Below are 24013 nucleotides of genomic sequence, written 5' to 3' on the forward strand. Positions count from 1 at the left end.
TCCGGAGCTTGTGCTCCGCAACGGGAGAGGCCACAACAGTGAGAGGCCCAAGTACAGCAAAAAAAAAAAAAAAAATTAATTCCAAAAAGGAAAAAATAAATCCTTGAGGTTCAAAAAGATGTACAGTCACTCTATTGACTGTGAAAACTTAATGTTTTTTAAAATGGTAAAACACACAAACAGATAAAACCAGATTTAATACTGTTTTGCTCAAATCACAACTTCATGATTTGATCTAGTCTTCCCCACCATATCTTATTGAGCTCTCTAGCCTATCCTTCTGAAGCAAGCTCGAATTTCTGAACTTCCCAGAAGAGCCAAAAACAAGTCATCTACACTCTGTGAAAAAGCCAGTAAGTCAAACACAGAAAAAGAGAAACTTAAAGCCAAGAAAACCAACTTCCGTGATAAAGCCAAGGATGCGTAGCTTCAAGTTCAAGGGCCCAAGCATTAAAAATCAAGAAGCTCTCATTGAATACTTGTAGCTTACACGTCCATTATGGCTCAATATAACAGGCAATGAAAAGTAAAGAGAAATCTAAGACTAACACGCAATGAAGTACAATGCTCCACACCAAGACTGTTACCAACAAAGCTATCTGAGCACTTAAAGTTTTTTGCTATCTAATACATTAATATCTTCAAGATATACCTCAGAAAGTTTAAATTATGGAAAAACATAAATCTGTAAATGCTGGAACACTGCAATCCAATAGTTCCAGGGACAGTTAGGATTATGTTTTTTATTTACAGAGGCAAAGATGCAGTTTTACTGATGCTACTAGGTAGGTTCTTGCTACTGGTGACAGGACCACTAGCTTCAACCACGGTCCTGCTGCAGAAAATTTAAACCACTTCTATTAAAGCCAATTTTGGGGGCAAAAAAATTCCAAAGCATCTCAATGCTGTTTAGAGGGAAAAAGAGGCTGCATTAGACACTAAGAATGTATTAGCAGCTCAAATTTTTTTAAAAATATATGAGATGATAGACATAATAGGCATAAGGCAAATCAGAAATTCTTAAATTTAAAATAGAAGGAGCTGCCTCAGTAGTCCTGTCCCCTAGCTATAGTGTACTGTATTCTCTCTCCTCAACGAATCTGCATGAATTGATATGCTAACTGCTCTGCAAAACACCCTTTTATTAAAAAACAGTAAATAAAACATACACACAACGACTCTTTCTTTCCCCTGACTTCTACAGATGAGGTATGAGATATCATTAAGTTTAACTGGCCTTTATTAAGCCTTGCCCACATAGTCAGTCTGAGAAAATGACTCAGCAAGACTCAGCCCATATGAGTTAAGCGATTAACACAATTAGGTTAAACACACATTTCTCTAACATGCTCAATTTACAGATAAAGAAAGAGGCTCAGAGATTAAATTACTTGCTCAAGCTCACAAAGCAAATTAACCATGATTAGAATTCTGTCCCCCGGCTCAATATTCTGTCACATATACTTGGGCACTAAAAGATTATTTCCAAAAAATTAAAGGCTCATTGTCAGCCACCAGTAGGCACATTCACATATACTCTCTCATGATCCTTAAAGATTAAATCACTCAATATACAAACAAGAGTTTAAACACACCTTTGTTAAGTCTTTCACTAGAAAATTCCAACTCCAATACATTTTGCACATTGTCTGGGCCACTCATCCTTTTAAAGCTGAATCTAACCACATCACATACCTGCTTAGACCTTCACTGGAATTCAGATCGTTAGCATGGACTACCAGGCTCCGGATGATCTGGCCAACGCCTACCTCTTCAACATCTACTGCTCTGCTCACCTTACCTGACTCATACCTGCAACACAGACCTTTTCGTTCTTTGAACTAGATAAGCTTCTTTACTCACCAAGGACCTTTTCCTGACTATTTCCTCTGTCTGGAATGTTCTTCCTTCTCTCCTCACTCTTTTCTCCTACCTAACTTCTAATAATATCTCAGATAACAGCATAAATTCCAATTCCTCAGGACCAAATTCCATGAGCTGTCTCCCCATTCCCTGAAACAGATTAAGAACCTGTTTATTCTGATCTCACAATATATTTTGTATTCATAGTAATTATCTAATTAGAGATTACTCTGGTTTGGTGTTTTTGTTTGATGAATATGCATCACATCACCCCCACCAAATTGCTGCAAGTATGGTGATCATTAAGTCTGTTTGACCAAAACAGTCTTCATTTGTCATGTTTCCCAATGTCCTGTCCAAATTTACTATGTCTCAGATTTCATATTTTTAACAAAGCTGCGTTAAAGTATGTGGAGAGGGTTTGGCAGACCTTGAATTGGTACTAACTTCTGCCAAGGTCTTAGCAAGTAGTTACGTGAGACAAATGTCCAGTGTAAACAGTTATCACTTTCTAACACATGGTTGCATCTAAAAAGATAATCAGTGATAACCTGTTGCTCTTTCCCAACCCTTTACAAATGCAAAATAACTGACATTTCCCTTTCCAGCATAGCAAGCTGACAAAGTGTAATAAAAGGCAGCCAGTTCCCTGTTTTGTTTTTGTTTTTTTGGGGGGAGGGGAGGGGGGTGGCACACCGCTCTGCTCACAGGATCTTAGTTCCCAGACCAGGGAATGAACCCAGGGCCATGGAAGTGAAAGTGCCAAGTCCTAACCACTGGACCACCTACGAAGTCCTCAATTCCCTCTGGTTTTAACAGATGCTGGGAAGAGAATGTTTGAAGCTGCTGCCTCAACAAGATGCAAGAAGTCATCAGGTCACCAGTCAGTGGGATAAATGGGTAACATGGAAAATTATACGTGTATGTGAAATGTTCTTTTATAAGGTATACAGAGAGTAAAAATGTTTTTGCTACGATAATTTTATATTATACAAGTATATACAAAATCAATCTATATATTTTGCAGTAAGCCCTCTAGGCAGCAATTTACTCAGAAAAAGTTTATGTTTAAAGTGATAATACTGACGAGAAGAAACAAATCTGACGCAGCATCAGCATTTAATTCAGAAGGTAGTAGTTACTGTAACACTGTGTCTGAAGATGACAATAACACATGCAGCTACAAAAGATGCCATTACAAACATTCTGTGAAGCATGACTTAATTTAGGTCAAACCACTGTTCCTCTAAATTAATTTTTCATTTTTTCAATTCCAAGTTTCTTGTCACTCAAAAAAATTTTTAGTGAATCAATAATTATTAATCTGTTGGCTTCATTAGCAGAATAACTTGACAAAGATAGTCATGTTTAAAACAGAAAAACCATCATCCCATTAATGGCATGTTTTACTTAGTCCAATTTATGGAATGAAAATTAAGCTTTTGGCACTGAAAACAGAATAATGTAATTTGAAAACTACATGTTAAGCAGTTAGTTATATATGAACACTATGGCAAAATGGTTATGTGTACTTTTTTAAATTTTGAAAATACTGTATTTTCAAAGTCAGTCCCAGGGTCATTACAAGTGCTTTCTAAAAACACCAAATAAGCCTTTACGTGAGCAACAGGAATAGAAATCACTTTAAGGCACATGGTAAAAAACTGGAGACTTTATTCTAAAGAAGTTTTGTTTCACAAGTGGACTCATCATGAAAACACTAGAGAATTAGAACTTGAGCAACTATTGGTTTTGCCATACACCCATTTACTAGGCACACCTCTCCCCTATAAAGTGTTGTGGGTAAATAAATAATAATAAGAGTAAAGCTTCTGTAGGTTCAGTCTGTTGAAGATGAAACATCTGATATTACTGTGAATGCTACTGTGAATTGAGTTAAAAATATATGCAACATTAAAGACAATTTTTTTCTCTTAGTAATAATGAGGATACAAATTCCAGTGGAGTACAGATGTCATGGTAAGACAGTATTTCTACTAAGCTTAAAAAAAAAAGAACCTATACAACAAAAAATATACTTGGAATGATTGTGGAACACATTCATAACTGCAGGGACTTCCCTGGTGGTGCAGTGGTTAAGAATCCGCCTGCCAATGCAGGGGACACGGGTTTGAGCCCTGCTCTGGGAAGATCCCACATGCCGCAGAGCAACTAAGCCCATGCTCCACAACTACTGAGCCTGCGCTCTAGAGCTGGCAAGCCACAACTACTGAGCCCACGTGCTACAACTACTGAAGCCCTCGTGCCTAGAGCCTGTGCTCCACAACAACAGAAGCCACCGCAATGAGAAGCACGCGCACCACAACAAAGAACAGCCCCTGCTCAAAGCAACTAGAGAAAGCCTGTGCGCAGCAACAAAGACCCAACACAGCCAAAAATAAATAAACAAATAAATTTTAAAGAAAATTAAAATAAATAAATAACTGCATATAAAAAGGCTACAATATTCTACCAACTGAAAGACAAGCTTTAGATGTTAAACCTTAGAAATACACACAGTGACTCAACTATAAAACCTGTGATCAAGCTGTTAATAATACATATGAATGAACGGGCAGCATGTGATTTGTTACATGTCCTCAATCATATTTTAGAAGTGTTTGAGCCTTTAAAGAACTACTTCATGAATCTAAGTATCCTACAATGGTACTGAACTTTTTTTTAATAAATGAGCCTTCTAAATTTTGGTTGCATTTTTAAAAATCTGCTGGAAGTATTTAATCAAAGTATTTAATGAAGTGAAATGCCAAAAACATCTTAAGGCTTTTTTTTTTTTTTTTTTTTTGGCGGTACGCGGGCCTCTCCCGCCGCAGAGCACAGGCTCCAGACGCGCAGCCTCAGCGGCCATGGCTCACGGGCCCAGCCGCTCCACGTCATGTGGGATCTTCCCGAACCAGGACACGAACCCGTGTGCCCTGCATCAGCAGGCGGACTCTCCACCACTGCGCCACCAGGGAAGCCCCATCTTAAGGCGTTGAAGCCTTTGGCAAATTGCAGTTCTTGAAAATGAGGTTGCAAACAGGGAAGTGCCAAATGAAATTTCCAATTATGTATTTGCAATATATAAACCCTAAAATACAACTCAGAGAACTGCCGAAAACTCTATTTAAAAAACACAACCATACTGGAAAAAACACATTCTTCACAGAAATACAAGGGACATGGCATTAGAGACACAGTTAATAGTTAATAAAGGTATATGACTGTGACACAAAGACTATTCTGCCTTGATTATCTTTTTAACAATCAAATATTTGATACTAAAAAAAAGTGTTACTTTCATGAATACAGACATTCATTTTTAAGAATTAAAAATTCTTATTTTTAAAAATAGTTTTGGAATAAATAAAACCAGTGTCAAATATTTCAATAAATTATGTAACTATTTTCTGCACCCCTTTCACTCTCAATACTTCAGTCTGGATGATAAATTACATGGTCACTCCAGCCACTAGGCATACTCAATTTTGTTCACTCTCCACCAACCTAGCACAGTGCCCATAGTGAGTACTGAATACATGTTTGCCAACTTACTGAAGAGCTCACCCCTTTGATCTTTCCAATAGAGTTTATATGGATTAGTAGAGACCTCACATAAATGAATTCACAAATAAGGGGAGGAAATCCCCATCCCCGCCCTACCATTAACTACTTCAGTTAAAGATATCAGTTACTAGTTACCTAAGTTAGGTCCCTTGATCTCACCAATCTTGTCCCCAACACGAATCACACCAAATCTTTAATATGTTAATTCTCACCTTCCCAGCTCGGATCCTCATCATCTCTCTCTCTTGGATTCTACCTAGCATTTTGCAAATCTGTCTCTCTGCCTCCATTAATTCCCATGTTAATATTTTGGTATATATCTCTTTGTGTTCTTTTTAACACACACATCAAAGTATATATACAGTCATCCCTCGGTATCAGTGGACACTCAAGTCCCTTATGGTTGGCCCTCTGTAACTTGGATACAGAGGGCCAACTACAGCACACTTTTTAAAGAGAGGAAAATGTCATACTTTAAATCTGAAGTCATTCCCCTACTTGATGATATCTTAGAAAATCCAAACTCCTTAACAAGACTTTTGAGGTCTTCTACAATCTAGCCCCAATTTATGTCCTGTCATGCCTCGAATTCTAGCCTCTATGTACTACCTGCAGTCCCCAAACACACCATGTACCAATGACTCCTCCATTCCTATATTCCTATATATTCTGGCTCCAGGATGTCTAGACTCAAACTCTCATATTCCACAATAGGAAATCAACACATAATGTCTAAAATTAATAAATACAGAAGTATAATCATATGATTTAGAAATATGACTTAAAAAAAAAAGTCAGGAAAATGCTTGCTTAATCATGGCCATGTTAACACAATTCTAGCTAATGAAATGTGAAAGTAAGCCGGCCAAAGGGCTTCTGGTCAGAGTTTTTATGCTCCTAAAAGAAGATAAAATGGGGGAATTCCCTGGTGGTCCAGTGGTTAGGACTCGGCAATTTCACTGCCGGGGCCCAGGTTCAATCCCTGCTCAGGGAACTAAGATCCCGCAAGCTGCAAGGTGTATCCCACAAGCGGCGAGGTGTGCCCCCCACCCAAAAAAAAGAGAAAAAGAAATGAGAGAAAGGCAGTTTTTGCAACCAAAAATGTAATAACTGATTCATTCATAGATCAAACCAACAGGTAAAATGTTACTAGAGAATAAGATAGTTGCACCATCTCAAAGCATCACCCTACCTATCATTTATTAATTACAAAGGGGGAAAGTACCTTTAATGGAGAAATCTGGCAGGCTCTATCTTACCCAAGGGTTCAAACTTAGTATCTCCAATAATAGGACAAAATGACATTATGCACTGAGATGTGATGCACTGAGAAAGACACATCACCTAGGTAGTATTTTTGCCAAAATGTTTAATTTGAATCTATTCATGGGGAAACATCCAAAATGTGGGCCATTCTTAATAAAATATTTAGACTCATTCAAAAAAGTCAATGTCACTATCTTATTTATTCTCGATTAACAAAAGTAAAGAGACAAGACAACTAAATTCAATGCATAATCTTGAATTGGACTCTGGAAACCTACACCACCAACCACTCCCCAAAAAAGGCAAAAATGTTGAGGCAGTTTGAATAAGAACTATAAAGCATATATTACTGACTAATATTAAATTTCTTGGGTGTAACTATGAGGTTGTAGTTCTATAAGAGAACATTCTTGTTCTGAGGAGATACGTACTGGAGTATTTAGGGGATGAAGTGTCATGATATCTGCAGCTTACTTACAAATTTTCAAATCGCTTAGCAAATAAAAGAAATACAAATGGTATGAGTGCACAAATGCAGCAAAATGTTAATAATATAGAAAATCTACATGAAGGACATATATGTGAATAGTTACACTATTCTTTCAAATTTTCAGTGCATTTGCACGTTTTTAAAATAAAAAGCTGGAAGGGAAAAACAGAGACACGAGGGCCTTCCCTGGTGGTGCAGTGGTTGAGAGTCCTCCTACCAATGCAGGGGACACAGGTTTGTGCCCCGGTCTGGGAAGATCCCACATGTCGCGGAGCAGCTGGGCCCGTGAGCCATGGTCGCTCAGCCTGCACGTCCAGAGCCTGTGCTCCGCAACGGGAGAGGCCACAGCAGTGAGAGGCCCGCGTACCGCAAAAAAAAAAAAAAAAACAAAAAGAGACACGAGGAAGAAATTGTCCCTTTTCCTCTGGATGATGTTATGACTCAGTACGTCTGGAGCCTAAAATTGCTGCATGTATCTCTATACCAATGAAGAGAACTAGCCTGAGGACAAACTGACTTAGTGGCAGGATGTAAAGATAACTTGGGTTCTTGGTGAGGATGCTGAGCATTTAACAAACTAACCCTAAAAGTGACACATCTTCAAACATTTTGCTGTTGTTTAAGCCAGCTGGGTTGGGGGGGGCAGGGAAAAGCAAAGAGCTGTCACCTCCTAATACATAAATGTACTGAAAAAAAGTATTGCCATCAAAATTACATTAAGGATGCGGAACAAAGAATTAGCAGCAAAGAAGAGGGACATCACAGTACTTATCCTTTCTATGCTATACATTCTAATGCTATGTTTTTAAGCTAATAGGCATTACTTTAAATATAAAATTTTTTAAAAATATTATTCAAATAAAAACAGATGCACCTGTCACTGGAAATCACTTTCCTGACCCAGGAGTAAAGGCACTTACTACAGTGATTTACCACACGATAAAAACATTCTAAACCAAAGAAAATGTCATATATAGAAACCAACTCCATCCCTTTTCTGAAAGCTCCTAGAACCTTAGGTTGGTGGTAGTTAGATTTTGACATTCCAGTGAGTCCCATTTAAGGGGTATGATGTTTGATGCTGGGAAGAGCAATGGCTGCTTAAAATTATCAACAAAAGAGATAAATGGGAAAAAAAATCTCAACTACGTATCAGCTCTTTCAACCTAAAAATATGAAGTCAAATTCTTTGTCTATAAAGAAACTACATCTAATCTGTTTATAACCATCCCCAAAATTATGTACCCAAAGAAATTACTCTCATAAAGATATTTTTCTTCTCATTTGTGTGTGTGTGTTTTGATAACTACTTCTATTTTTTATTTATTTATTTTTTGCCTACGTTGGATCTTCGTCGCTGCGTGCGGGCTTTCTCTAGTTGTGGTGAGCAGGGGCTACTCTTCATTGCGGTGCGTGGGCTTCTCATTGCAGTGGCTTCTCTTGTTGCAGAGCACGGGCTCTAGGTGCATGGGCTTCAGTAGTTGTGGTGCACAGGCTCAGCAGTTGTGGCTTGCAGGCTCTGGAGCGCAGGCTCAGCAGTTGTGGCATATGGGCTTAGCTGCTCCGTGGCATGTGGGATCTTCCCAGACCAGGGATCAAACCTGTGTCCCCTGCACTGGCAGGTGGATTCTTAACCACGGCGCCACCAGGGAAGTCCGAAAAGATACTTTTCAATAAAGTTTTATGAGTCAAATAATGGTAGCCCTTGTACCAATATTTCAGGCCTGGCCAGTATTGTTTTGTTCTAGGTTTTTAAAAATGATTTCACTTTTGTAAAGGTCTGTATTTCCAGCTTCTCTGGTATAATGTACTGGAAAGAATATGGGCTTTAGAGTCTGAGAGACCAGGATTAACAATTCTCGTTTCACCACTTACTAGCTGTGTGACCTTCTTGGCTCAATTACTTAATGTTCCTAATCCTCAATTTTCTCATTAACAAAATGGGGATAATACAAATTTCCTCAGAGGATCAGTGTGAGAATGAACTGAAATAATGTACAGGCATACCTCATTTTATTGCATTTCACTTTATTGTGCTTCAAAGACATTGCGTATTACAGATTGAAGGGTTTGTGGCAATCCTGTGTCGAGGATGTCTGTTGGCATCATTTTTCCAACAGCACTGCTCACTTCCTCCTGTCTGTCACATTTTGATAATTCTCGAAATATTCCAAATTACTGGAGGTTTGTTCCAGACCACCACAGTAAGGCAAATGCCACAATAAAGCAAGTCACATGAATCTTCTGGTTTCCCAGTGCATGTAAAAGTTATGTTTATACAACGCTGTAGTCCATTCAGTAATAGCATTCGGTCTAAAAAAATGTACATACCTTAAAGATACTTTATTGCTAAGAAATACTAACCATCATGTGAGCCTTCAGCAAGTCACAGTAACATCAAAGACAGCTGATCACAGATCACTATAACAAACACAATAATAATGAAAAAGTTTTGAAATATTGAGAATTACCAAAATATGACAGAGACACGAAGTGAGCAAATGCTGTTGGAAAAGCAGACTTGCTCAATGCAGGGTTGCCACAAACCTTCAGTTCGTAAAAAGTTAAGAATCTGTGAAGAACAATAAAGCAAAGCACGGTAAAATGAGGTGCGCCTGTACTGAGTGCGCTTTGGACGTGACCATGCTGCTATGGCCTGAACTATGGATGCTATACAATCTCAACCTAGTTGTGATGTGGGTTTTTTTTTTTTTTTTTTTTGTGGTAAAAACAAGTACCAGGGCTTCCCTGGTGGTGCAGTGGTTAAGAATCCACCTGCCAATGCAGGGGACAGGGATTCGAGCCCTGCTCTGGGAAGATCCCACATGCCGCGGATCAACTAAGCCCACGTACCACAACTACTGAGCCTGTGCTCTACAGCCCATGAGCCACAACTACTGAGCCTGTGTGCCACAACTACTGAAGCCCGCATGCCTAGAGCCCATGCTCCACAACAAGAGAAGCCATTGCAGTGAGAAGCCAGCACACTGCAACGAAGAGCAGCCCCCAGCTCACCGCAACTAGAGAAAGCCGCAGCAAAATAAATAAATAAATAATAAATAAATAAATAATAAAATAAATTTATTTTTTTAAATAGTACCATAAAATTTACCATCTTAACCATTTTTAAGTGTACTGTTCAGTAGTGTTAAGTATATTCACACTGTAGTGCAACAGATCTCCAGAACTTTTTCATCTTGCAGAACTACGTGCATTAAACAACGCTCCTTTGCCCCTTTCCCCCCAGCTCCTGATAAGCCCAAATGGTCTTTGGGTTCCTTCCACCTCATGGCTACTGTAACAAGTGCTGCTATGAACACGGGTGTGCAAAATCTCTTCAAGACTCTGCTTTCAATTCCTCAGGATCTATACCCGAAGGTGGGACTGCTGAACCATATAGTAGTTCTATTTTTTAAATTATCTGACTAGTTATGATACTTGTAATCCTAAAATACTCACGGTTTTTGCCCCAATAAACCTTTGGAATATTTACCATGTACTTCTCAAATTTCGCATTTTGGTTAAAAAAACTTATCATCATGCCTGTGAGACATGCTCCTAACTAGCATATTCCGTAAGTTAGTGGCACTGATTCGCCCAGCCAGTGGTAGCATCAGGATTATGTGACATGGATCTAATCCTGCCACTCACTACCCCATCTACAGTACAAGCTTACTGCCAGATCATATAAGGCCCTTCACAGGCGGCACCACATAATTTCTAAACACTTTATGCTCCAGACCCAAAATGTTGATAAACAGGGAACTGGTTAACTAAATCGTGATACATCTAATGGAACACTATGCGCAGTTTTAAAAAAATGAAGAAACTAATCATGAGGAATGATCTCCAAGATACACTGTGGAGGGAGGAAAAAAAGTAAAATACAACTATTTCTGTGATGTATTTAATAGTACAACCTTGGTTCTCAAACTTCAGCTTGTATGGAAATCATCTGGACGGTTCCGTCAAAACACAGATGGCTGGGGACTTCCCTGGTGGCACAGTGGTTAAGAACCTGCCTGTGAATGCAGGGGCCACAGGTTCGAGTCCTGGTCCGGGAAGATCCCACATGCCGTGGAGCAACTAAGCCCGTGTGCCACAACTATTGAGCCTGTGCTCTAGAGCCCATGAGCCACAACTACTGAGCCCACATGCCACAACTACTGAAGTCCGTGCGCCTAGAGCCCATGCTCCTCAACGAGAGAACCCACCGCGATGAGAAACCCACACACCGCAACCAAGAGTAGCCCCTGCTCGCCGCAACTAGAGAAAACCCATGCACAGCAACCAAGACCCAACACAGCCATAAATAAATAAATAAATTTATAAATGTCAGACTATGCGTGTTAAAAAAAAAAATACAGATGTATGAGTCCTACCCAAGGAATTTCTGATTCAACAGTTGACAGGTAGAACGTGAGAATTTGCATTTCCAGCAAGTTTCCCGGTGATGCTGGTGCTGCCGTGAAGAGGTCCACACTTTGGAACCAGTGTCTTCACAGTCACTGCGTATTTTAAAAAATGGATCATTATTTGTTCATTGCAGCACTATTTACAATAGCCAGGACATGGAAGAAACCTAAATGTCCATCAACAGATGAATAGATAAAGATGTGGCACATATATGCAATGGAATATTACTATTCCATTGGAATAGTATTATTATGGAATGGAATATTATTATTCGTTCCATAAAAAGGAACGAAATTGAGTTATCTGTACTGAGGTGGATGGACCTAGAGTCTGTCATACAGAGTGAAGTAAGTCAGAAAGAGAAAAACAAATACCAGATGCTAACGCACATATATGGAATCTAAAAAAAACTGTACTGATGAACCTAGTGGCAGGACAGGAATAAAGATGCAGACATAGTGAATGGACTTGAGGACACAGTGGGGAAGGGGACAAGGTGAGAGAGTAACACTGACATATATACACTACCAAATGTAAAATGGCTGGCTAGTGGGAAGCTGCTGCACAGCACAGGGAGATCAGCTTGGTGCTTTGTTGACGACCTAGAAGGGTGGGAAAGGGAGGGTGGGAGGGAGGCTCAAGAGGGAGGGGATATGGGGATATACGTATAGATATAGCTGATTCACTTTGTTGTACAGCAGAAACGAACACAAGACTATAAAGCAATTATACTCCAATAAAGGTATTTAAAAAAAAAGGATCATTCTTTATCATCTTTAAAGAAAATCAACCCACCACAGATTGTTCAAATTCAATGGCTGAGGAAAGCCAAATATGGTCTTAAAAGAAAATCATCCACTGAAGCAGATCATGGTAGTTATGTGAGAAAATTCAACTGACAAATAGCAAGGAAGATGAGGCAAGCTGTAATAGTACTCCATTTCAAAATCTACAAAACAACATATGTACAATTGCATTGCATATATCATACAATACCAAGCAGGCACACTGACACCATTGCTTTCAGGAAGATGTGTTTTACAGTAGAAGAGTCAAGAGCAAACTAACAAAAATTTTTAATTATTTACTCTTGAAATTGAGTTACCTATAATGCTTTCCTTAAAATTAATGTTTTAAGACCTCCATTTCTTCCCTTCTAGCCACTCATTTCCATCAACCAACAAATTCACCTAACAAGAGATGATAAAACAAACTGTATTTGAAAATACAGTTCTTTAAAAAACTCTCACTCAACTGAAGCAATTTTAAACTCAGTAGGTTTGCTAAAATTCAATAGAAGATCAGGAAAAAAGGCAAATGTTTGAAGAAACAAATCCATTCAGCAGGGGCTAAAGTATTCCAGGGGGCTCACGCATTCCAAGGGAGACAGAATGTCAAGGATGAGGATGTTACCTGAGACTGAGGCAAGTTTTAAAAGGCAAACTGTGCTTAATTAAATCACTGCTGGAGTTGGAAATCATCATTTAATAGAAAGACCACAACCTAGGGCAAAGAGTAATAGCATTTATATATATATATATATATATATATACACACATGTGTATGTATATCTTCATCACCAATGACTTAAACAGTGCCTACTAAAAAGCATAACGTAGAAAAAAAGTAAAAAATCAGCTCAAGAAAATGTGTTGGGGGCTAAAGAAGAAAGTTTAAAAAAAGTCCTGTAATCTGTGGCACCTACATATAGACATCTTACTAAAGAAAGTTTTTCAGAAGAGAAATTGAAGAAAAATTAGAGGGGGAAGGGGCTTCCCTGGTGGCACAGTGGTTAAGAATCCACCTGCCAATGCAGGGGACACGGGTTCGAGCCCTGGTACAGGAAGATCCCACGTGCTGTGGAGCAACTAAAGCCCGTGCGCCACAACTACTGAGCCTGCGCTCTAGAGCCCATGAGCCACAACTACTGAGCCCACTCGTCACAACTACTGAAGCCCACATGCCGAGCCTGTGCTCCACAATAAGATGCCCAAGCACTGCAATGAAGAGTAGCCCCCTCGCTGCAACTAGAGAAAGCCCATGCACAGCAATGCAGACCCAAGGCAGCCAAAAATAAATACATAAAAATAAATTAAAAAAAAAAAGATGAACCAAAATTGATAGGACCACTTTGTAAAATCGTTCAGTACTATGTGTGAAAGCTAGTACCTACCAAAGCTAAATATATGCGTACACCATGACCCAGCAATCCCACCCCTAAATACACATGCAAGAGGACTGTGTGCGTATTTTTAAAAAAAGAAAAAGAAAAAAAAATTAGAGGGGGAAGTTGTGATATTATAGTGTAAAAATTAGTTATTTGAGTGTATCAGGTTAACAATGAAATTATTTTTATTCCTTTAAGCACCCATTGATCATCAGTCACAAATACCCCAAAAAGGAAACTGTCCACCTGTTGCTTAATTTATAGTTACCTGTGTTATATAAGATATTACTATTAAACACTTTTATTAGAATATTTTATTGTACAGAGAAATACAAACTGCTAAACCCTGTCTGACTTATCCAAAAAGCCCATTATTCTTTTTTTTTTTTTTTTTTTGCGGTACGCGGGCCTCTAACTGTTGTGGCCTCTCCCGTTGCAGAGCACAGGCTCCGGACACGCAGGCTCAGCGGCCATGGCTCACGGGCCCAGCTGCTCCACGGCATGTGGGATCTTCCCAGACCAGGGCACGAACCCGTGTCCCCTGCATCGGCAGGCGGACTCTCAACCACTACGCCACCAGAGAAGCCCAGCCCACTATTCTTGAGGGAGGCATATTAAGTTAAGAGCATGGCTGACTTCCTGGAAGTCCATCTTAGAGCTTAGGTTTAAGCCAGTTTCATTAAGATGCTATTTATGGTCCTGACATTCACAAATCTGTGGAGACCCTTTTTGAATCCATTTAAAATAGAGAAATTACTTCTGTAAATGTTTCATTCAATATGAAAAAAAAATCCTTATATTTATCCCCCAAAACTGGTTCACTCACATTTTAAAGGATAATCCTCCAACAATCCTAATACTTGAGAACTAGTGAGTAAATCTTAAATTTACCTCATCCAAGCTCATAATTTTGTTTGGATTATATTCACCCTCAGGCTTCACTTTTCCATCGATGCATCCCAATTTTTAAAATTCTTTCTGAATACAAAAAATAATTTCATTTTATTATAATAAAGCATTTATCTAGCATCTTGTGGAAAAATTATTCCACAAAAGTCAAACTCTGATTACACATACATAAGGCAACAAAACTCATTTTTTATTATGTCTCCAAAATATATCAAACTTTCTACTTCAACAGAGACTACAGAAGATAAAAGAACTTCTAGGGAATTCCCTGGTGGTCCAGTGATTAGGACTCAGTGCTTTCACTGTCACAGCCGGGATTCAACCCCTGGTCGGGGAACTAAGACCTCGCAAGCTGTGCGGCACGGCCCAGAAAAAAAAAGGAACTTCTCATTGGCCATAATCATCAATTCACAAATCTGTAACTGTATCGTATGGTAATACAATCTTTAATCTTTGTCTTAGTTTTCAGTTCTCCTACCTAAATGTCTATCTCGTCTCATTTCTGCTGGCTGGACATGTCACCTGCATAAAAACAAAAGTCTGCTGCTTCTTCAGGGTCTAATAAAATGGAATTAAAAAACAAAGTCAGTAAGGCACTAAGAAAACACTAAGTACTATGTGTGGCTTTAATTTAGGTGATTTGTGAATATACTATTTGTTTTCATCTGGATTATGTTCAGAGGTTAATGGAAGACTAATCTCTAGATACATGTAAGTGTTTCCACCTGACTGTTTAAAATTCTGTATCTTAAAAAAAACAAAACAAAACTTTCTTTCATGAGGTATAGCAAACATAACTTTGTAAGACAAAACAGTAAAGGGCATAAAGCTTGTATTTCCCACAAATATGAAATGTCTTAGAAGAGCAGCAAAGATATTGAGAATCAGATTCTAACTTAGGTGCTGAGAAAGTAGTGGTATTTTGGTGCACTTTTCAGAAGTCTCCACTAGAACTTAAACACCACAAGGATAGGCACCAAGTTGTACTACTCACCACTGCATCTCTGGCGCTCACAGAGAGTGCCTGACACATTGTAAAACCTCAACGGCAAGTGCAAAGGCTTACAGCTTAATTTCCTACTTTATTTTTGAAAAATGACTATGGCACACAAATCTTTAATCTATTTTGAATCAGACACCACTTCATACACAAAATAAACTATCTAAAGAGACATAAAAGCAAATGTAGCAAAATATTGACAATTGGTGAATCTAGAGGAAGGATATAAGAGGATTCATTATAATAAGTATCTTTCCTGTAGGTCTGAAACTTTGCAAAAGAAGAAAAAAGTTTTCAGAATTCTTACTCACTTAAGCAAAGAGCTAACACTTGAACAGTTATTTTGATATTATATTTACCTTCCACAGCACTCTTGTCCATTTATTATGCTGAATATATATTCCCACACACAAAAATATGCAAAAAGACACTACTGGATTTTTAAAAATTCACACGTATCCATTAATGTCTAATTTAAGGAAGGCAAAGTTAGTAAGACTGAGAATATACAAAGAGGTAGAATAACTACTCACACTTTGTAGGGAAAAATGTTTACTAGTAGGTTTCAAACCAGCTAAAAATCAAGCGGGCGATACCTTATCATTCAATGCCAAGTGCTATAATATATAGGACCCACTGCAATCCTCTGACAGATTATGAGTTTGCTGAATCATTTGTTGGTCAGTATTCTATAAAATAGTATACATCGAGAGCAAAAGACTGAAATTTAAGACTACAGTCATACTCTGTTCAAAAAGCAAAAAATACTCTCCCTTCCCCCCAAGTAAATCAGCCAAGAATTATACATCTAAATTAAAGCTCTTTCCTTTAAATGGTGCTGTTGTGAATACTCTGATTCCCTACTACATTCATTTGACTATCCTAAATAACAAAAATATCAGTATTTTGAGGATGGACTAGATATTTACAAGAACAGTAGCAAAGTATCGTCCATCCCTAATCCTACTGGATGTTATTTATGAGTTAAAAAGTGGAGTCAAAAATCATTTGGAGTCAAAAATTACTTCAAATTCCAGTTAAACTAGAAGAGAAAAATCTTTCTGACCCCTTCTCTCCAAAATCACACCAAAACTTCAAGGAAAACAAGAAATATAAAGAGTTTACAAATGGAGAGACACTGTAACTAACCACAATAGATGAAGAAGTTTATGACCTCAGAACCCACTGAAGAAGATACCAATGAGGAGCAAGCCAATTCACGTCTAAATAGGAGGTTTAGCAATAGGAGGTATTAGGTACCAGGCAGAAAGTAAAGGCTGATTGAAGGTTTATATAAGGACACCCCAAGATGTAGCCTCCATTTCACATAACCAGATATTACCACTCCTCAAGACCTAGCAGGAGTCTAAAGATTTATTCTCTAGAAAATGTGAAACTGACACACTCTGAATTCAGGAACAAGAGTTTCAGTGGAGTGTGGAGATGAATCTAAAACCAGGGAGATTAAAAAGCCCCACCCAGGGCTTCCCTGGTGGCGCTGTGGTTAAGAGTCCGCCTGCCGATGCAGGGGACGTGGGTTCGTGCCCCGGTCTGGGAAGATCCCACATGCCGCGGAGCGGCTGGGCCCGTGAGCCATGGCCGCTGGGCCTGTGCGTCCGGAGCCTGTGCTCTGCAACGGGAGAGGCCACAACAGTGAGAGGCCCGCGTAACGCAAAAAAAAAAAAAAAAAAAGCCCCACCCATGTTTACAAAGCTCACGAACATCTTTTCAAAGACCCATTCTTTTTTTTTTTTTGGCACTTTTTAAAAAAATCTTATTGAAGTGCAGCTGATTCAACGACCCATTCTTAATTATGAACGTATGTCCTGAAATCACCAATCATTTGAGAAAGGCCTCTAAAATAAAATACAGAATAAAACAAACATGGGTATGGAAAACTTGAAGGAAAAAGAGAGTCAAGAAGAAAATGTCAAAAAACCTATCTTCCAAGAAAGATACCGTATTTATAAAACAGGAACAGAATGCTTAAAAAACAAATTTTAAGGAATAAAGCAGAAAAGCACTAGAAATTTAAACATACTACAGCTGAAATAAAATCTTCAATAGAAAAGTTAAAAGATAAAGTCAAAGAAATCTCCCAGAAAGAACGAATTAGCAAAGCTAGAAAATAGAAAATTATACAATCAATCCAGGAAGTCCAACATCCAACTAAAAACAGAAAAAAAAGGGAAGAAAATCACAGGAGGAAAAAATGTAAGAAAACGTGAAGAAGTTAAGGACCTGGAAAGGCCCACCAAGTATCGAGAATGATAGATTTATTTTTAAAAAGACCCACCCACTAAGGTACATGATCTGTTACCAGGAATTCAAAAAAATTAAAAAATCTAAAAACTTACAGAGACAAACTAGGCCATAAACGATGGATAAATAATCAGAATGAGGGCTTCCCTGGTGGCGCAGTGGTTGAGAGTCCGCCTGCCGATGCAGGGGACGCGGGTTCGTGTCCCAGAACCGGAAGATTCCACATGCCGCGGAGCGGCTGAGTCCGTGAGCCATGGCCGTTGAGCCTGCGCGTCCGGAGCTGAGCCTGCGCATCCGGAGTCCCGCAACGGGAGAGGCCACAACGGTGAGAGGCCAGTGTACCGCAAAAAAAAAAAAGAATCAGAATGGTATTGTACCTGCCAACAACATCAGAAGCTAAAAGACAAAAGTAATACTTTCAAAATCCTAAGGGAAAATTATTTTCAAACCAGAACCCTAGGCCCTGTCAAACTTTCGATGGAGTGAAAGGAAAGAATTTAGACATTATCAAATATGGAAAGTCTCAAAAAATGTCCTTTGCCATGTACCCTTTTTGCAAGAAGCTACTAGAGAATGATATGATCCAAGGCAATAAATTAACAACAGTATCTCACATGAGAGAGGCTAAGGGAACAGAAGCAAGAAGGAGAAAGACCTAGAAGAGAGGCATCCAGGAAGAAATATATATATATCTCTAATGGCTTGACTGTGTAGAAAGTCATTCTGAGAGGTTGTTGAAGGATATAGGAAGACTTGCTAATGGGTAAAGGAAATTAATCAAATAAAGAGAACTTTCAACTTCGGAGAAAAGGAAACAGAGTCATAACAGACTATTTGGCTTGATAGGGAATATTCACATGGCCATATTAACGTAACCACTGGATATCAATTTAACAAAAAAAACTGGGATAAAAGTGGGATGAGATTATAACAGGTTAAAATTTTCATCTAATATTAATACTCAAGAGATGGCTGTATACCTTATATTTTGAAAATATAGGAGTATGTAACAGAAGAGGTAGAAGATGCTTCTAAAGAAAAGGACTGAAGATGGAGAGGAAATGAGTCAGGAGACTGCTTTTTTTGTTACTATAAATCTCTTAGCAGTTTACTTAACTTCAAATATGTGTACACATCACTGGTAAAAATTAACTTTAAAAAGCTTTCAAGGGACTTCCCTGGTGGTGCAGAATTCGCCTGCCAGTGCAGGGGACACAGGTTCAAGCCCTGGTCCGGGAAGATCCCACATGCCACGGAGCAACTAAGCCTGTGCGCCACAACTACTGAAGCCCACGTGCCACAACTATTGAAGCCCACGTGCCTAGAGCCCATGGCAAGAAGAGAAGCCACCGCAATGAGAAGCCCGCACACTGCAACGAAGAGTAGCCTCCGCTCACCGCAACTCGCGTGCAGCAACGAAGACCCAACGCACCCAAATAAATAAAATAAAATGTATAAAGAGCTCACGAAACTCAATAGTAAAAAAAAAAAAAGAAAAAAGAATGCAATTAGAAAATGGGCAACTGACGTGAACAGATATTTCACCAGAGAACACACAGATGGCAAATAAGAACATAAAAAGATTTTTCAACACCTCTGGCTATCAAGGAAATGCGATTTAAAACAACAATGAGATTATTACTACACACTTATCAGAATAGCTAAAACACAAAATAGTAAAACCACCAAATGCTGGTGAAGATGCAGAGAAACAAGGTCACTCACACGCTATTGAAGGAATATAAAATAGCACAGCCACTGGAGAAACAGTTCAGTAGTTTCTTATAAAACTAAACATGCAATTACCATATGACCCAGTAATTGCACTATTAGGCATTTATCCCAGAGAAACAAAAATTTATGATCATACAAAACCTTCTACACAAAAATTCATAGCAGCTTTATTTATAACAGCCAGAAACTGGAATCAGCCCAGGTGTTCCCCAATGGGTGAGTCGTTAACCAAACTGTGGGGAATGCATACCATGAAATACTACTCAATAATAAAAAAGGTACTACTGATGCATACAACTTGGATGAATCTCCAGGGAATTAAGCCGACTGAATAAAAGCAAATCCCAAAAGGTTACATCGTATATGGTTCCATTTATATTACATTTGTGAATGACAAAATTTTATAAATGGAGGACAAATTTTTGGAGGAGAGAAGCGGGGGTGGAGGGAGGAAAGGGGTATAAGTTAAAAAAGAACACAAGGGATCCTTGTCTCTTGGAACTGTTCAGTATCTTGACTGTGGTGGTGGCTACATGAACCTACAGAAGTGACAAAACTGTAGTGAATTTCATACACACACAAATGAGTACAAGTAAAACTAGAGAAATTTGAGTAAGACTGGTGTGCTGTAACAGATGACAATATCCTGGCTGTGATATTATACCACAGTTTCACAAAATGTTACCATTAGGAGAAACTGGGCAAAGTGTACAAGGGATCCTTCTGTACTGCTTTTTACAACTGCATGTGAATCTACAACTGCCTTAATAAAAATGTCAATTTAAAAAAGCCTGTGTAAGCACTGCTACTGATATGAAAGAAACAAATCAATACTGTCCTCTGTTCTGATTTTGCTACATTGTACTTTTTGGGTCTCCAGAATAATGTTTCTTTCCATTTTCTAATGTTTTACAACCTTGGATGCTCTGTTTGCTGGAAACTTAGTGTTCCATCACCAGTTGCTGTTTTCCCCAAAAATATGATTTTTCATCTCTGGAAAGAAGGATAAATATCAAGCAATTACTTTTGTTTGTAACTCAAACTATATGGTACTACTATCTTCAAATATAATGTTTTTTCTCATTTGAGATTTACCTTCAGATGAGTTTTCTTCACCAAAATTTTACTCTAGTCTTCTTTTCAAATTCCTTTTCTTATGACCCAAATTTAAAGGACTTAATCCATTAACCCCCAATATTCACCTCTTTGAAGGAAGCAAATCCATGACCTTTTCAAGACTTTTATCAGTCTTTGGGTTCAGACAATGGTCTCAACACTTTATAGCTCTTTTACACTCTACCTTTATGACTGAACCATCTCCATAAGCAGTCTTCCCATGCAGATCTCTTAGCTATTCACAAATTTATATTTTGTGCTAAATAACGGTCTCTTATTTGTAAATCAACTCAACAAGCCCCTATTTCTCGGTTAATCACAATTGCTATCACAGCACTGGCTGGACAACTCTGTACTGTTAAAAGTTGAAACAGATTGACAGTATTTCTCCTATCATTCTTTCCCTTTACAAACCGAACAGGAATATCAGTATTTCCTTTGCCACATCTCGTATACCATTATACATGATAATTCTTGAAAATAAAATAATCATTTCTAACATTATCAGCTCAGCTCTGCTGTGTTACGCTCTGTTTGCAAAAGACAAGTAACCTGAACAAACCCCTTGGTATTTGGTGCTGAGACTTGTTACTTTCCCACTTCTGTCAAAACAAAGACAAAACAACAATAAACCACTGTAACTCCACTTTTCAAATTAAAACTGATGAGTAGGAGAATGACCCTATCATTAATTTTTTCAAACAAAACAATGAAATTCTCAGGATGAGAAACACAGCCATGAACAGGATTGGATGTGGATTTTAGTCAAAACTCTTTCACTAATTAGCCATATAATCTTCTGCAAGTTACCTCCCCTCATCAGTCTCAGTTTCCTGACTCAGTTTCCCTGGTGGTGCAGTGGATAAGAATCCGCCTGCCAATGCAGGCGACATGGGTTTGATCCTTGGTCCAGAAGATCCTACATGCCGCGGAGCAACAAAGCCTGTGCGCCACAACTACTGAGCCTGAGCTCTACAGCCCACGAGCCACAACTACTGAGCCCACATGCCACAACTACTGAGGCCTGCCCGCCTAGAGCCTGTGCTCTGCAACAAGAGAAGCCACTGCAATGAGAAGCCCACGCACCGCAACGAACAGCAGCCCCCCCACTCTGCTCACTGCAACTAGAGAGGCCTGCGCCCAGCAACTAAGACCCAACATGCTAAAAAAAGGAAAAAAAAATTCATATTAGGGTATTTTCCTGTATTAATATTCCAAGGAGATCTATGTAGATACACACAACAAAAAGACAAACCTGCCTTCAGTATCTCAAAGTACAGACCGGTAATAATAAAGCATGGGAAAGTACCTTAAAGGATCCTCTTGACTCAATGACCACTGGTTAACAGTAGTTATCACATGAAACAGTGAGGGGCTGTCTGTGATTAAATGCCCTTTTAGAGAGCTGTGTCAAGTGGCAAAGAGTTTTTTGGGGGCTTTTTGGTAGTAAAATATACGTAACATAAAATTGACCATTTAAACCATTTTTTAAATTTCAGTAAAAAAAAACACATAACATAAAAATATACCAACTTAACCAGTTTTAAGTGTATAGTGTAGTAGTGTTAAGTGTATTTGCATTGATACACAACAGATCTCCAAAACTTCTTCAGCTCATAAAACTAAAACTATACTCTATCCATTAAACAACTCCCCATTTCCCCCTCCCCCCAGTCCCTGGGAGACTATCATTCTACTTTCTACTATTCTACTTTCTGTTTCTATGAATTTGACAACTTTAAATACCTCATATAAATGGAATCATGCAGTATTTGTCCTTCTGTGCATGTTAACCATTTCCAAGTATACAATTCAGTGGCATTAAATATATTCACACTGCTGTGCAACCATCACCACTATCCATCTCCAAAACTTTTTTATCTTCCCAAACTGAAACTCTGTACCCTTTAAGCAATAATTCCCCACTAACTGAAATTCTGTACACATTAGCCAATAACTTCCCATTACCCAGTCCCCAGGCCCTGGTAACCACTATTCTACTTTCTCTATGAATTGACCTATTCTAGGTACCTCACATAAATGATTTTATGCAGTATTTGTCTATTTGTGTCTGGCCTGTTTCACTTAGCATAGTGTTTTCAGTGTTTATCCATGTTGTAAAATCTATCAGAATTTCACTCCTTTTTAAGGTTCAATAATATTCCATTGTATGTATATGCTACATCTTGTGTATCCATTCATTGGTCTATGCACGTTTGGGTTGTTTCCACCTTTCGGCTACTGTGAATAATGCTACTAAACAGACAATAACAAGTGTTGATGAGGATGCGGAGAAATAAGACCCTGGTGCAGTGCTATGGCAACATAAAACTGTGCAGCCACTGTGGAAAACAATATGGTGGTTTCCCAAAAAATTAAAAATAGAATTATGGTATGATCTAGCAATGCCACTTCCAGGTATATACCCAAAAGAACTGAAAGCAGGGACTCGAACAGATAAGTCTATGACAAAGTTCTTTTTTTTTTTCCCAAAGTTAATTTTTGATGTCAGTCATCCTAATGGATGTGAAGTAACGTCACATAGTGGTTTTGATTTGCATTTCCCTAATGATTAGTGATGTTGAACATCTTTTCATGTGTTTACTGGCCCTTTGTATCTTCTTTGGGAAAATCTCGGGATAGTTCTTAATCAATCCTAAAAATACAAGTTCAAATGAAAGAAATTCCTTAGGCGGGCTTCCCTGGTAGTGCAGTAGTTGGGAATGTGGGGGACACAGGTTCGAGCCCTGGTCCGGGAAGATCCCACGTGCCGCAGAGCAAGTAATCCCATGCGCCACAACTACTGAGCCTGTGCTCTCAAGCCCGTGAGCCACAACTACCGAACCCACATGCCACAACTACTGAGCTCGCGCGCCTAGAGTGGGAGCTCTGCAATAAGATAAGCCACCTCAATGAGAAGCCCGCGCACCGCAGCGAAGACCAACACAGTCAAAAATAAATAAATAAATAAATAAATTTTTTTTTTTAAAGAAAAATTCATTGGGCACGCTGGCATTCCTGCAGCATGAGCCACTGCCTGGGTGTCACAGCAAAGTCCTGTCACGTTTAATATGAAAAAGGTTTTGCTCAATTCTCTAAAAAGCAGCCTCTCATATAAAATGGGCTCATTTCAATTAAATAAACCAATTCTTAAATGCATGTTAGTGGAACCATCCTACTCTTCCAACGCTTAGTAAAAACACTCAGAAAGACAACAAAAAGG

At 38.7% G+C, this 24013-nt stretch overlaps 1 protein-coding gene across 2 annotated transcripts in view; it reads right to left on the reverse strand.

The window, feature by feature from the left end:
* RAB10 (RAB10, member RAS oncogene family) overlaps nt 1–24013 on the reverse strand; it is a 76045-nt gene that overhangs the window by 46901 nt on the left and 5131 nt on the right. The window contains exon 1 of one of the 2 annotated variants that reach the window (XM_027113653.1): nt 15157–15193. The exons of the other annotated variant lie outside the window; for it this stretch is intronic. Within the exon in view, the coding sequence (XP_026969454.1) occupies nt 15157–15178 (22 nt within the window). The 5' untranslated portion in view covers nt 15179–15193. Of the gene's footprint in view, nt 1–15156; nt 15194–24013 lie in introns of those variants that run through there. 2 annotated transcript variants of the gene reach the window in all.

The sequence above is a fragment of the Aethalodelphis obliquidens genome, unplaced genomic scaffold (genome assembly GCF_003676395.1).
Source record: "Aethalodelphis obliquidens isolate GAN/ISIS:26980383/991018 unplaced genomic scaffold, ASM367639v1 scaffold12, whole genome shotgun sequence".
In the NCBI taxonomy this organism is placed as follows: Eukaryota; Metazoa; Chordata; class Mammalia; order Artiodactyla; family Delphinidae; genus Aethalodelphis; species Aethalodelphis obliquidens.